General features: G+C 40.9%; 1 protein-coding gene across 2 annotated transcripts in view; it reads left to right on the forward strand.

The window, feature by feature from the left end:
* Window positions 1-12805: 12805 nt before the first annotated feature.
* Window positions 12806-14696, forward strand: part of GUCY2C (guanylate cyclase 2C) — a 69166-nt gene continuing 67275 nt past the window's right edge. The window contains exon 1 of one of the 2 annotated variants that reach the window (XM_065886678.1): window positions 12806-13081. In XM_065886678.1, coding sequence (XP_065742750.1) covers window positions 12865-13081 — 217 coding nt within the window. In that variant the 5' untranslated portion in view covers window positions 12806-12864. The remainder of the gene's footprint in view (window positions 13082-14696) is intronic. The other variant, XM_065886679.1, reaches the window with a different exon arrangement.

Below are 14696 nucleotides of genomic sequence, written 5' to 3' on the forward strand. Positions count from 1 at the left end.
GTTTAATTTGTACAGCTTAATGACGCCTTACATAGATCATGAAATTATTATCACAATAGGTTTAGTGAACATCCATCATCTCATATAGATACAATGTTAAAGAAATGGAAAAAAATATTTCTCCTTGTGATGAGAACTCATAGGATTTGTTCTCTTAACAACTTTCATGTATAACATACAGCAGCGGGCGGGGGCTACTCTTCGTTGTAGCCCCCGCCCGCTGCTGTATGTTACACATGAAAGAGTACAGTGTACATTACATCCCTGGGACTTATTTATCTCATAACTGGAGATTTATACCTTTTGACTGCTCTCATCTAATCCTCCCACACACACCCCACCCTCCAGTAACCACAAATCTGATCTCTTTTCCTATGAGTTTGTTGTTTGTTTTTGAAATATAATTGACCTCCAACACTATGTTATTTGCTGTTACACAACATAGTGATTCAATATTTCTGTACATTTCAAAGTGATCACCATGATAAATCTAGCTATGATCTGTCACCATACAAAGATATTACATAGTTATTGGCTATATTCCCCACACAGTACATATCATGTCTGTGAATCATGTATTTTGCAGCTGGAAAATTGTGCCTCTTATCTCCCTCATGTATACATATTAATAAACTTCTGTTTGTTTTTCTCTTGTTAATCTGTCCTTTATTACAAGGGTCTCAGCTAAGAACTCAGAATAGTAGAGGGAAAATTATTTCTCTCCCCTGCCTCCAACAGCAAGTACTGGACAGTTCATTTTTATAATTTTTTTCATAAAAGCTAACTAAACAAAATGCCTTGTGTGGCACAAAATCATATCCTTATAAATTAAACACTTTCAAGGTTTTGCCATTTTCCCTTTACCTGTTTTGCTTTCCTATGTCTATTATCCTTTTATACTCTTTTACACCTTTATGTGTCAAATTTTATTTCCCTCCAAAATTTCCTCACTCTGCTTCCATAAACTACTTCTTTGGTATTTAAGTCCGTCTACTTCGTTGCCCTCCAGATGTTTCACCACCTGCCCTCCTCACCAGCCCCCAGCCCCCAGTCTCAATTAATAAGCTCAGAGTGGAGAAGGCTAGGCTTCTGGAATGTGGCAAAACCGATCCAAATTCTGGCTCTGCTACTTACCACCCAAGCGGCCTTGGACCCAAATGTTACCATCCAGGGTTCTTGGCCTTCCTTAATCAATAGAAATTGATCACAGGCCAGACAAGAAGTTTAGGCAAGGCTTTACTGGGGCTCCTGCTGCAGCAGGGGGGAGCGAGAACAAGTAACAGTCCCTTGCTAGCTTGCTTCCCTGAGGGGATGTGGCGAGCTAGTTCCTTATATGGGGTGAGGGTAGAGGTGTGTCCAGGGGTCGGGCTGGAGGGTTGGCTCAGGTGTCAGCCCACCCCTTTGTGGTGTTGAGTTGGGGGGGGGGGCTGTGCGAAGGGCCTTCCTGAGACAGACCCCTCCCCCTCAGTTTCTCTGCTTTAGCTCCTCTCGGAAGTACCTAGGTAACAGTTATCTGATGCACATTTCCTGAGTTGTTTTACAGATGCTAAAATTCCCACCAAATGGAAGAAGTTAGCTACTTGATAACCATGAGCACCCAGACTTATTGGAGCCTGAGGATTGATAATGTTAAACCTGTGACCCTGCCCTGTTACCTCACCCTGTCAACCAGTCAGAGAATTGCATGAGCTGATCACAACCCTGTGACTCCCTCCCTCACCTTGTCTTTAAAAATGCCTCCCTGAAACCCACTGGGGAGTTTGCATTTTTAGAGCATTAGCTGCCCCAGACTCCTTGTCTGGCGCCTTGCAATACACAGTGCACTTTCCTTCATCACAACCCAGTAGGTTGACTTTATATGCAGGCAAGCAGACCCAAGTTTGGTTCGGTAGCAAAATCCAAACTTTGAGTATCATTGTCATCATTCCTGCTGATTTCACGTGTGTTTCAAACTACCCTTGCAACTTTCTAAATTTATGTCAAGAATTCTCACTAGCCTCTACATTCATATCCTCAATATAATTGTATATTCTTTCCCGACAAATTTACAGCTTTGTACTTTGTTTTGTTGACTCTTGGCCTCCATTTCTCTGATAAACACCTTAAGTTAAATAGTCTCTCCTTTTATTTCACAGGGATGCTGTGGGTGTCAGCTGTAAATGGGCTTGGTTTCTTTCTCACAGTTTTTTTTTTTTTTTTTTTTTTGCGGTACGTTGGTCTCTCACTGATGTGGCCTCTCCCGTTGCAGAGCACAGGCTCCGGACGCGCAGGCTCAGCGGCCATGGCTCACGGGCCCAGCCGCTCTGCGGCACGTGGGATCTTCCCGGACCGGGGCACGAACCCGTGTCCCCTGCATCGGCAGGCGGACTCTGAACCACTGCGCCACCAGGGAAGCCCTCTCACAGTCTATTTTACATCCTTACCTATCAGGGACAGTCTGTCACTGTCTAGACCTCTGAGCGTTTTAAAAGCCTATAAAGGTGTTTGAGACCTAAAAGAAAGAAGTCTTGGCTCCAAATTCAAAAAAGATAACTAAAAAATCAAAACTGATAGCAAAACTATAAGACTCCTTTCAATTTTTTACAGAAAAAAATTTTTACAGAAAAATGATACATATCAAATATATTAAGTGTGGTCGCATCTAATACATTTGATATGATGTGTCTTTGGGCGACCAGTTTCTGCAATCATGAAGCATTAATAAGACTTTTCTCCCCTGATCTTCTTATCCTTTTCCATCTAATCCTATTTCATCAGGCATTTGTTCCTCCTTCAAATAATTTTGCCAAGTTTTAAGCATTTGACAAATTCATTTCTCCTAATCTCATACATAAGGTGAAAAGGAATATCTACCACTCTACATTTCAGAACTTCTTTCTTTCAAATATATCCTGCTGATTCACTGTTAAATATAAAGAAATATATCTAAATAAATGTAGTTTAAATTTTTGTTCCTGTGGTAGATTCCAAATATTTGTCTTAGGGACAATTTTCTAATCCCATCTAGCCACATAATTATTTCTTGAATACAACTGAAATTTCTTTCCATTACTATTCTTTTCTAATAAAGTGAAGTTGTCATATACTTCGCTTTTTCAATTCAGTTCAATTAAATAAACGTTCAATTAAAGTTAGAGAAGATATACCTACTATACACACAAAAGTAGCACAAAAGAAGGAGCAATTGATTCTGCCGTTTAGAGAAGGGCATCAAGGAATAACAATAACTATCTAGGTGCCAGGAACTTTATAATACCATTTTCTGCTTTAATTAAACCAAACTTCCTTGTGCTAGAATCTGCGAAGTTCACGCAACAGTAGTAAGTTAATTTTCACTTGCTGGTGCTCCTGTGAATATATCTAGAAGTTGCTAGGCATGTCTTGAATATTGTCCAATAAGTCTGTTTGTCCCGGGAACTGCTGTGGGCCCACTGAGCATGAGGGTCTCCAGTGGATTCTGCCACCTGGTGAGTGCAGTTTGCTCACACATTGAAGTCCCCCACGGGGTGCTACCACAGCTCCAGCAATCCCGACAGCCACCATGGAGGACTCTCAAAGTGCCAGAGCAGGCTGCCAGTTTTTGATCAAGTGAAGTAGGACATCCCTCTTCTTTATGTGATAGAGCCTGTTAGAGTGGCCCTAGGCAATTATGTGTATGACTTACTATTCTACTGACTTCTTTATCAGGTGGTTCTTCCAGGTTTTTATTCCAGGTCTTTTTCTCTTTTGAACTAAGGTCTGCATGTATGGACTGGATTGGAGACAGGCTGGAATAATATGGCAGCTGTTGTTTGGCTGTTTCCCTGGGAATGAATCACCTATGGTGTGACTCTTCAACCCCAGGTGAGTGAATGTTGTTTGGGCAAATCCCGTCAATCATCTGGCACACCTACCCACATCCAAACTCCAGCAAGGGTCACAGCTCAGGCTTACTGGCTAGAATAGAAATTAAATTTATCTTACAAATAAGAAAACTAAAGATCAGCAAATGTAGGTAATCTGCTGGAGTTCATATGCTTAACAAACAGCTGAAACATGATTCAAATCCAGCTTCAAGTTTTGTGGGTCTTGGTTTTTTGTATAAGAATATCGAACTGCCTCCTGAAACTCAAAGATGCTCTTCTTTACCTCAAGATATACAATTCTGTTCTTTAAATGCTTGCCTTACCTTTCCAACTTTGTAAAGAAGCATCAATAAACAAAATTGATCATTATTCTGTTCGTAAGGAGTTTACACTTCAGGGGACTGATCACTTTTTTTCCTTCTTTCTCAAGCTATTATTTTAACCCATATAACTAGGAGGAAGTAATCCTTCAGCTGCCTTGGCATGGTGGGGAAGAGTAATGTCCAGCTTCTCTACAGGAGAATACAGAGTTCCTTTTTCAGGATTGACGTATCAACCCAACCAACCACTCTTGGCAGCCTACGGCCTGTTTCCTTCCGTGTGTTGGAGGTAAGAGAAGACAAACAAAGCTGTTTCCAGAGCATGGAGAACTTTATTGCAGCTAAGATGCATTACTACTGTCTCCAGCACATATTTCCCTAAGTACATAAAACTAGCCACCTGGACAGAGGAGGTAATCCAAGAGTCACTAGGAAATTGAACAGAATTCCAGCTGCCCCTGCAAGTGTATAACAATGACCTACTCCAGCCTTTCCTGAGCATATGAGAAGACTGTACAAAATGGGCTGGGGAAGGAGGGAGAGGAAGACATTGCTCAGGGTTTAAATAGAGTTTCTTTTGTTGTTTGTTTGTTTGTTTTATGGGAGTATAATTGCTTTACAATGTTGTGTTAGTTTCTGCTGTACAACAAAGTGAATCAGCTATATGTATACATATATCCCCTCCCTCTTGAGCCTCCCTCCCACCCCACCCCCATCCCACTCCTCTAGGTCATCACAGAGCACCGAGCTGAGAATGGGAGAGGGGAAGACAAGAGGAAATAGGCATAACAAGGAAAAGAAACAAGCCTGTTGGCCTGAAGCGCCCAGGCACTGGTGCTAGAATTTAGATATGCAGCCCTAGTGTACAATAGTGATTTGGGTGTCAGTCGGGTCACCCGACCTTGTGATCTAGATAACATGACTTTGACGCTCATCTCATCCTTGTAGAAAGTTCAAAAACACTTCCCAATATTCCATCAAATCCTGAAGTCTTAAACTACCATGATCATCTCTGACTTTAGACTCCTGCTTCTGAGAGTCACCTAGCCATCCTACTCCTGTTCTTACCCCATGAATCTAGACGCAGATATGAGCACCTTTCCATAATTCCCAAAAGTTAGGCAAGTCGTATCTGGCACAGACTTGACTGAAGGTTTGGGAACCATTACCCAGTTTTATCAGTTTTAAATTCCCGCTAGAATACAACTATCATGAAGGCAGAAATGTGTTCATTTGTGTAACCCCAATGCTGAGAACGATTAGAGGGTGCTCCATAAATATCTGTTGTATGGATGAAGTAAGGCATCTTTTCCTCAAGGAAAAGACGAGCAACCTCTTATTTATTTTATACATCCTTGTTCTTAAATGTCTTCAGCCCGCATCCCACTAGGCCTTTCCCACAGGCCATTTATTTCTATGTAGCTCCCATCTCTTTCCCTTTATCTCTTTCCATCTCTCCTCCTCATTCCCTTGTTCCTGGATTAGCTCTGGGAACTTCACATTTTCCTCATTTTATCACGTAAAGCAATTTATATTTCTCTGTGCCTAACTCAGAAGGTTTGCGTAACCAAATCCATTTTAGTGCTCAGCGAAACCGTATAGCCTTTTAGTTACCTGAACCCATCTGGCATTGTATTATCCTATGTGAATAGGACCAGTAAGGATTTCCTTCACAGGAAATAAACAGTTAAACTAGGAATCATTAAAAATTATATATTTATACCTTAAAAGTTTTATTTTATCTCAAAACATATTCATGTTTGTTTATTCACCCATTGGTTGCTGTCAGGCCAAGTAATATTCTTTAAGCATGAGTAGCCAGGTTGGAGCTCTATATCAGCTTTCTTTCTTTCTTTTTTTATTGAAGTATAGTTGATTTACAATATTTCAGGTATACAGCAGAGTGATTCAGTTGTGACACAAAGTGATTCAGTTGTGTCTTTTTCAGATTCTTTTCCATTATAGGTTATTACAAGATATTGAATATAGTTCCCTGTGCTATACAGTAGATCCTTGTTGTTTATCTGTTTTATATATAGTAGTGTGTATCTGTTAATCCCAAATTCCCAATTTGTCCCTCCCCCCATATCAGCTTTCTTAAGTAAACCACACCCCTAGTGCATCTTGTACTACTTCTGGTGTTTGATGTTTTAAGGTAATTGACAAGTTCTCTAAGGACAGAATTTCTTTTAGGTTTCTTTGTTATTCCCTGGTGTTTTATAGCAGTCTCGCCACAGCAGTTTTCTTAGTAATTTGCTTTGTTTAAGATTTCCAACAGTTTTTGTATGTATTTCATCAGATTACATAACATTTAATTAAGGACATAATTTAATAAATATGTTTGGCAAGTTTGGGCGCAAGCACAAGGGACCCTCGGTAAGCAGATGACTTAATTGGAAGGAGCAGAAGTATTCACGTCCACTGGCTGCAGGCATTCAGGGTGTATTTCAGCTAATCTGGTGCGTCTATTAAATCATCTGTTCAGAAATACTCTAATGTACAGCATGATGGCTACAGCTAACACTGCTATATGATATAGAGGAAAGCTGTTAGAATAGACTCCATGAGTTCTTATCAGAAGGAGAATTTTTTTCCCTTTATTCTTTCCTCCTTTCTTTTCTTCTTATTGTATTTATATGGCAAGATGGTTATTAGCTGAACCTATTGTGGTGATCATTTCACAATATATGTAAAGCAAACCATCATGCTGTATGCCTTAAACTTATACAATGATGGGTGTCAATTATTTCTCAATAGCACTGGAAAAAGAGAAGTACTTTACTGTAGCCATTTTTCCTCAATAAATCCCGATCAGAATCTCTACTTTTGTGCTTATTTAAAAAAATACTTTCACGTTTTAGTTCTATCAGTTACATTAGTTCGTAAACTCACTTTTGCATCTGCACTGAGATAGGGAGAGAGGAAGCCTAGGACTGCTATAGACTGTAGAGATGCCGAGTACTCTGATAGGCCTGAAGGTGAGCAGGGGATCTTAATGAGAAGCATACAAAAGAGACCCAAAGTCTTGCCACAAACGAAAGAGTGGCACATGCAGGTGACCTGCTCAGCTGCCCCTTCCCATGAGGAGTAATTTCCCTTTTTTTCTCATATCTTTAGGGCTTTTGTGTTCTACTGAAGAGTATATCTCATAAATCTGCCAACTCGGTGTTCCATTATTTGTTTTTGACCCTTGAAACTTTCCCAGCAGAACCTGCCTCTCTTTAATCATGATCTACATGCTGGTAGTTTTACAACATAAAGAAGACACATAATGTTTGCCTTAAAGGATCCAGAAAGGACTGTCATCTTGTTCTTTCCCTTCTGAAAATCTTCCCTGGTTCCATGCTATAACCAAAGGGTTCCCAGAACTGCATCTGCCTTCTGTCTTCACATCTGAATTAAAAGCACCTGACAGTTACAACTTCGTCCATCCCTTGACATCGCTTTCTTTCATATTTGCAATTTGCAGGCCAAATCAAAAAACAAAAACAGTCTACTCTTTCTCCTACCACAGGAAGTGGGAATAGCAACATATTAACGGACAACCAAGTTTGAGTCCACAGTGGCCACCAAATGTGCAACATATAAAATCGTTACCTGTAGCAAAGGTTAATCACCGATGTGATGGCCGTGTGCCTCTCTGCAGCCTGCTGTTCCATTCTTCCTAACGTCCACTAAAAGTATCCAGGGGCACCCACTCCTGACCACTCTCAGTCACTCATCACCACGTTACCCCCCCATAAAATAACCCCAGTGCTTTCCTTCTGAATCAAATCTGAATCCTATGAAGTCTGAGCATCTACCGTCCTCCCTCCAGGAGACACTAGAATTGAACCCACCTTATTCCACATCACTCATCCCCCCAAACATGGGTACTTGGTGTCATATCTTCTCTAGCCTTTTTTCATCCCCGTATTGCTATGCCATGCTCAACACATGCCTCAGTATCCTGTATCTCTTTGTAGACTGTTCCGTACACCTCATGGCTAGGTTGGGAGAAGCAGGGGTCATGTGTTAGGGATGGGGCACACAGAGTACAAAGGCTCTAGTAACATTTTATACCTTAGGCTGTAATGTATGTACATGAGTGTTCATTTTATTATTCCTTTAATTTGTATATATTCATGGTAGATATTCCTTTACATGTATGATCTACTTCATAATTTAAAAAATTAAAAAAAAATACCTCTGTTCTCTTGAGGCGTGTACCATCTAGCCAGGATACTGTCTATCCCATTTCATCAACCACTGTCAGTTACTGAAGTCCTGGATATTCTCCCTGGTTTATTCCTCCCCAACAAGGGCCTGCTATCAGTCTGGTTGATTTTCATACCCAGGAGGTGACCTGTCCAACAGACTGGACTCTGAGTTCCTGAAACTCCTCTGTTCAAAAACATTGTCCTTCCCCCCCTCAGCCACCTTGAACTTTTCAAATCAGTAATTCAGAAAACCCACCCTCTAATGCAAACACTATCCTTCCAGCTGTTTGTTTCAGCTGTCCCCTTTCCACCTGTACTTCTACCTGCCTACTGTACCGTCATCCCTTCAAGCCTCTTCTTTTTTTTTTTTTTTTTTGGCCATGCCGTGCGACATGCAGGGTCTTAGTTCTCCCAGCAGGGATTGAACTCACAGCCTGGGCAGTGAAAGCATGAAGTCCTAACTACTGGACGACCAGGGAATTCCCTCAAGCTTCTTCTTTATGCCTTTCCCTCACTCCCCTCCTGCATGCACTTCATTGTTATTCAATTTAGATTTTATAGTCCATCTCTCCACTCTTTTGACTTTGTTCAATTTTTTTTTTATCCATTTGTTCTTTCATTGCACCTACCTGGAAAAACCATACCTGAATAAGCCCAACCATTCACTTTCCCGTACTGCTCTTGGGCAGCTAAACATTGCTAGAGAAAATCATAAAGCTGGGCTGAGTAGGGCCAGTTTTCAGTCGCTCATCTCCTAATCTCACCACTGACAAACAACCTTAGGACACATCTCTTATCAGTCCCTTCTCTCACTCATCATGGTAACTCTTCAAGTCCCTCCCTTCTCAAGCCTCTGACTAGCCCAGCTCTCCTTTCATTCTCAGCCAATGACTCACCTCCTTCAGAAAATAAATTTAAACAATCATACATAAATGATCTCATCTTCCAGCCCACAAGTCTAGAAATATACATGTATATATGAAACCGAGCAGATCCCTGCAGGGCCTTCATGATTGCAGACCCTTCCATGTTCCCCCACTCCCACCTTTAGAAAAAAAAAAAACAACCTTATTTTCCCTGGCCTGTTTCAGAAAACAGATTCAAGCAATTAATCATTTAAGGAGGGGCAAAAGTGGGAACTAAGAAAAGGCAGTCAAGCAAGGAAGGTGATAACAACTTAAGCAATAAGTAAAATTGAAGGATTGGGTCATAAAGTCCTAGTTCTCCTTGAGAAAAACAGATAACAGTGTCTGACACACATTCTTAAGTTATTTCTTACAGAAACCAGACCCCCGACCAGGTGGAAACTGCTGACCCTGAACACATAGACCATAGACTGGTTGGAGCTGGAAAATTGATGATCAAGATTACTGAAACACCACCCTGTCACCTTACCGTCTACCAATCCGAAAAGTGTCCATGAGCTGATCACACACCCTGCGACCCTCACCCCAACACTGCCTTTAAATACATTTCTCTGAAAACCATCGGGGAGTTTGGGTCTTTGAGTATTAGCTGCCCATCCTCCTTGTTGGGTGCCCTGCAGTAAACACTGAGCTTTCCTTCACCACAACCCAGTAGGTTGGCTTTGCTGCGTATCTAGGTGGGTGGATCCAAGTTCTGTTCAGGAACATACACAATCATCCTACAACACGTTCTTCCTTTTATAAGGAAGAGTTGTTCTTTCTGCCATGTTTGGAATCCCATTGCCTCTCATTTTCTTGGAGCCATCGTCATTTACGCCTCCTCTCTCATATTTGCCACCTCTCCCTCTCCACCAGCTCCTTATCAACATTTAAATAACTCAACTAACTTTCACCCTTAAAAATCCTCTCATAACCCTATCCCCACTTCTGGTTATCACTCTGTTTCTCTCCTCTGCTTCTGGTAAAAGAAGCATAATTTCTGGTTGTTTTCAGTCACTGAGTGGATTTCTAGAACCAGCCTATTTTTCAGGTTTTGGTCTACTATAAAATGAGGAGAATCACGGTACTGTCCCATTCAATTTTACTAATCCCTTCTATTAATGTCTGGTTCATTGAGTACCCAGAATGCATTTCTTCTTTCACCTGGGATGAACAGTAGAACCGGCAAGGCTAAGTCAAGGGAGTGTTACACCAGGCAATTCCTGTCCTGTCCCACGAGGTCTGGAGGCAGCCTTTCCGTGATCACTCACAAGATCTCTTTCACGTCAGGAAACGTCCATCCTCCTTGTAGGCCCTGCAGTGGGGGATGCAACTCCCAGTGTAGAGGTGTGATCAGCTGGGACATGGTAAATCACTAGAGGGCCATTCAAGTTAACCTGAAGAGTGGCAACAGCCCAGCTTTTATTAAAATTTTTTTGTAGCACAACACCGTAAATCAACTATACTCCAATAAAATTAAAAATTTTGGCGGCCGACCACCATGATTGATTGAATTTATCATTTCATATATTGTATTTGGTCAGTTTTAAACTGTAAATAGAGTTACTTCCGGGGAAAATTTGTAGGGCTACTTTCTCTCGCTGTCTTCTTTTGCTATTTGATGGTTTTCTTGTAATGATTTGCTTTCAAGTTTTTTCCCATCTTTTTTGTATCTACTATAGTTTTTCTTTGTGGTTAGCTCAAGGCATGCATAAAATATCTTGTAGTTGTAGCCATCTATTTTAGGTTGATAACACCTTAACTTCAATTGCATATAAGAACTCTGTACTTTTACTCTCCTGTCCCCACACTTTCTATATTGTGTGCCCAATAACAAATTTTTATCATTTAACTTTTATATTAAGCTTAAACATAACTTAGGTACCACCATTACAATATTACTTTACTCTGCATTTTTTAATATATTTACCTTTGCCATGAGATTTATGCTCTCATATGCTTTTGCATTGCTGTTTAGTATGTTTTCATTTCAATTTGAAGAACTCCTTAAGCATTTCTGTAAGGCAGGTCTAGTGGTGATGAGCTATCTTAGTTTTTGCTTATCTGGGAAAGACTCTATCTGTCCTCCATTTTTAGAGGATAATTTTGCCGGTATAATATTTTTGGTTGGCAGGGTTTTTTCTTTCAGGTACTTTGAACATATCATTGCACTGTTTCCTTGCCTACAAGATTTGGGCTGAGAAATCCACTGATAGTCTTATAGGGGTTCCATTTCATGTGATGAGTCACTTTTCTCTTGCTGCTTTCAAAATCCTAGAGCTTAGTCAACAGCTTTCCCATCCACCCAGCTGAGTGTATAACGGGTCACTCTTGACTCCTCCCTCTCTCTAATGCCCCAAGTCCAATGAAATATCTTCTTATCATTTTACCTTTTAGATGTCTCTTGAACCCATTTCCACTGCCACGGCCCTCATCTGGCCCCCTTCACTTCTCACCTAAACCACAGAAGCAGCCTCTTAATTTGCTCCATGACCCCACTCCTGCCTCTCTCTAGGTCATTTCTTCCATGGCAGTCTAAGTGCTCTTTACAAAATTTATCTGATCATGTCCCTTTCTTGACTCTTAGGGTAAAGTTCCAAATTCGTAATGGCTCACAGGAAACCCCCTGGCCTACACTTGCCTACTCCTCTGGCATCCTTTACTGCACTGGACTAGCTTTCTTCACTTCAGCCATACCATATCTCTTTCAGTTCCTCAAATATCCATGCCCCCTCCTCTGCACAAGGGCCTCTGGGCCTCTGCACAAGCTCTGTCCCAGCCTCACATGCTCTCCCTCACTTTCCATTCAGCTAACTCCTGTTCATCCTCCAAGGCTCAGCTCAAAGGATACTTTCTCAGGGACGCGTCCTTGACTTTCCAGAATAGGTTAGGTTAATCTGCCATGTGCTCCCACAGCACTCTGCACTGTTTTTCATTGTTGAGTTTAGTTATTCATAATTATTTATTTAATGTTTGTCTTCCCCACCAGTAGACATGTGTTCCATGAAGACATTAATGTATCCATGTCATTCATGGCTGTATGCCCAGTGCCCTTCCAATGCCCCGTCAAGTCCCAATAATAGTTGCTGACTGGGTGAGTGAAACACAGATCTTCCTAGTTAAGGATTCAGTTTCAATGTGAAGGATTCAGTTTCAATGTGCAACTATAACCTAAAAGCTAATAATCTATCATATTTGTGCTTGCCTTAAACACTTTGACCTTTATTTTCCATCTTACAAGCGTTTTTGGTATATACAATACTGCCCTCTTCCTCTTTTCCCTCTTCTCAGTGATGTGTCACCAGTGATTTTTTTTTTTTTGGGTGAGGCGCAGGTAATATCCTTGTTTATAACTCTGACCTTTCTGTGAGCAAACACGCAAAGTGAACTTTGGTTTATCTCCTACTGTAATGTAGCTGCTAATTGCTGACAGGGAGGCTGTATTCTGTGGTCCACGTGATCGGTGGGGTGACCAGAAAGGAGCGTGGGGAAGAGTAGACCACGGGACTCAGTGACAGGCTGTTCAGTTGGAGTTCCTGCTTCCCTGAAAGGCCCAGAGTAAAGCAAGGAGTATGGTGCTGAGGTGAGGGAGGTCATGAAGACGCCACTGTTGGCCTTGGCTTTGTGGTCACTGCTCCTCCAACCAGGGCTTTTGTTCTGGGACTCCCAAGTGAGTCAGAACTGTCACAATGGCAACTACGAGATCAGCGTGCTGTTGACGAACAACTCGGCCTTCCCAGCGTCCCAGGTTAACTTGAGAGATGTGGTGGACGCGGGAATGGAAATAGTGAGACAGCGTCTGCTTGAAGCTGGTAAGAAGATGGTAACAGAATTCTCCTCCCTGTTACCACCTCTGGGGTCAGAGGGTTGCTAAGCCAAGACCTGTGTTCTTTGCCTGATCACCCAACCTTCTCTAAGGGCCTGGCCCACAGGCCTTTTCTATTTCAAGGCAATAGATCCTCAAAGAGAAGGATTTGAGCCCTACCTCAATGAGTTCACTCATGATCTACTCTGCTTTGGGGATGGCCCCGACCCAGGTGTTCACAGCAGTGAAATGTCCCAGCTAAAGCTGGATTTAACTTAACTGGACTTAAGTAGATAAAACTACTCAGCATCAGGAAGGCATTATGTTTCCTTCTGTAGCTTCTCAGAGGCAAGATTTGGTCTGTGTCTGAGATTTCACAGGGTTACCAGTCAAGAAGATGAATTAAGTAAAGATCCAGGTGCTAAATCTTTCACTGGGATTTTTAATCCATCTACTCACTCTTTACATCTCTGGTGGCTGTTATTATAAGATACAGTCAATATGATAAATTGGCAATCAAATTCAGTGTTGAAGTTCTTTATTGTATCTCTTTTTTGGGGGATATAAGAAAATTATTTTACTTTTTAAAATGTTTTATTGAAGTATAGTTGATTTACAATGTTGTGTTAATTTCTGGTGTACAGCAAAGTCATTCAGTTGTGTGTGTGTGTGTGTGTGTATTCTTTTCCATGATGGTTTATCACAGGATGAATACAGTTCCCTGTGCTCTACAATAGGACCTTGTTGTTTATCCATACTGTATATGCTAGTTTGCATGTATCTCTTAATTATTAAAATAAGCTATACCAGTAGATAAAACATGTAGAATAAAGGGAAAAAAGTCACCCCTGATAATTTCCAGCCACCTGGATATTTCCCGTATCTTTTCATGTGCCTCTGAGTTTCTTGTTTTTAAGAACATAGTTGAGGTCACTATGGCACAGAAACAATTTTCTGTCCTTCTTATTTCATGTCACATGATTCTACAAGTGGCTTTCCTAGAACTGCATGATCTTCTTAGCATCATGTGAATGAATGACCAATACCCCTTAGAGTAGATATCCTCCCAAATCATGTAATCATTCCCTATGGTAGGACATTCCATTGTTTTTAATTTCTCACGATTATTTAAAAACTACTACAATAAACATTTTTATGTACATAGTTTTTTCCATGCTTTGAGGTGAGATTGCCATAAGTATAATTACTGAGTCAATGAGTATTTCATACATCTTAATGGTTATTTATGGTTCTAAGGAGAGGATGTCTTAATTTTCTCTATTTAAAATTTGTGGTAATAATAGCAATAGGTATCATAGATCATATATCATATATGTGTAATAACTGTCTTCTGTGCAATATACATTTCTTCAGTCCTTTCTGAGACTGGATTCAGATATAAATGGATGGATCTGATCTAGCGCTGTAATGGAACTAGGAGGTCATTTAATAAAATCCCCTTATTTACCTGGGCAGTGTGGTATAGTGGAAAGAACATTTGATTCGAAGTCTGAGGACCTGAATTGGAGTCCCTGCCAATCTCATGTGAGCTATTTCCCTTGGTCTCCCTGAACTTGGTGTTCTTGTTTTTTGAGTACCTGTCAAGTGCTAAGTAAGATATA

The sequence above is a fragment of the Phocoena phocoena genome, chromosome 11, assembly GCF_963924675.1.
Source record: "Phocoena phocoena chromosome 11, mPhoPho1.1, whole genome shotgun sequence".
NCBI classification, from domain to species: domain Eukaryota; kingdom Metazoa; phylum Chordata; class Mammalia; order Artiodactyla; family Phocoenidae; genus Phocoena; species Phocoena phocoena.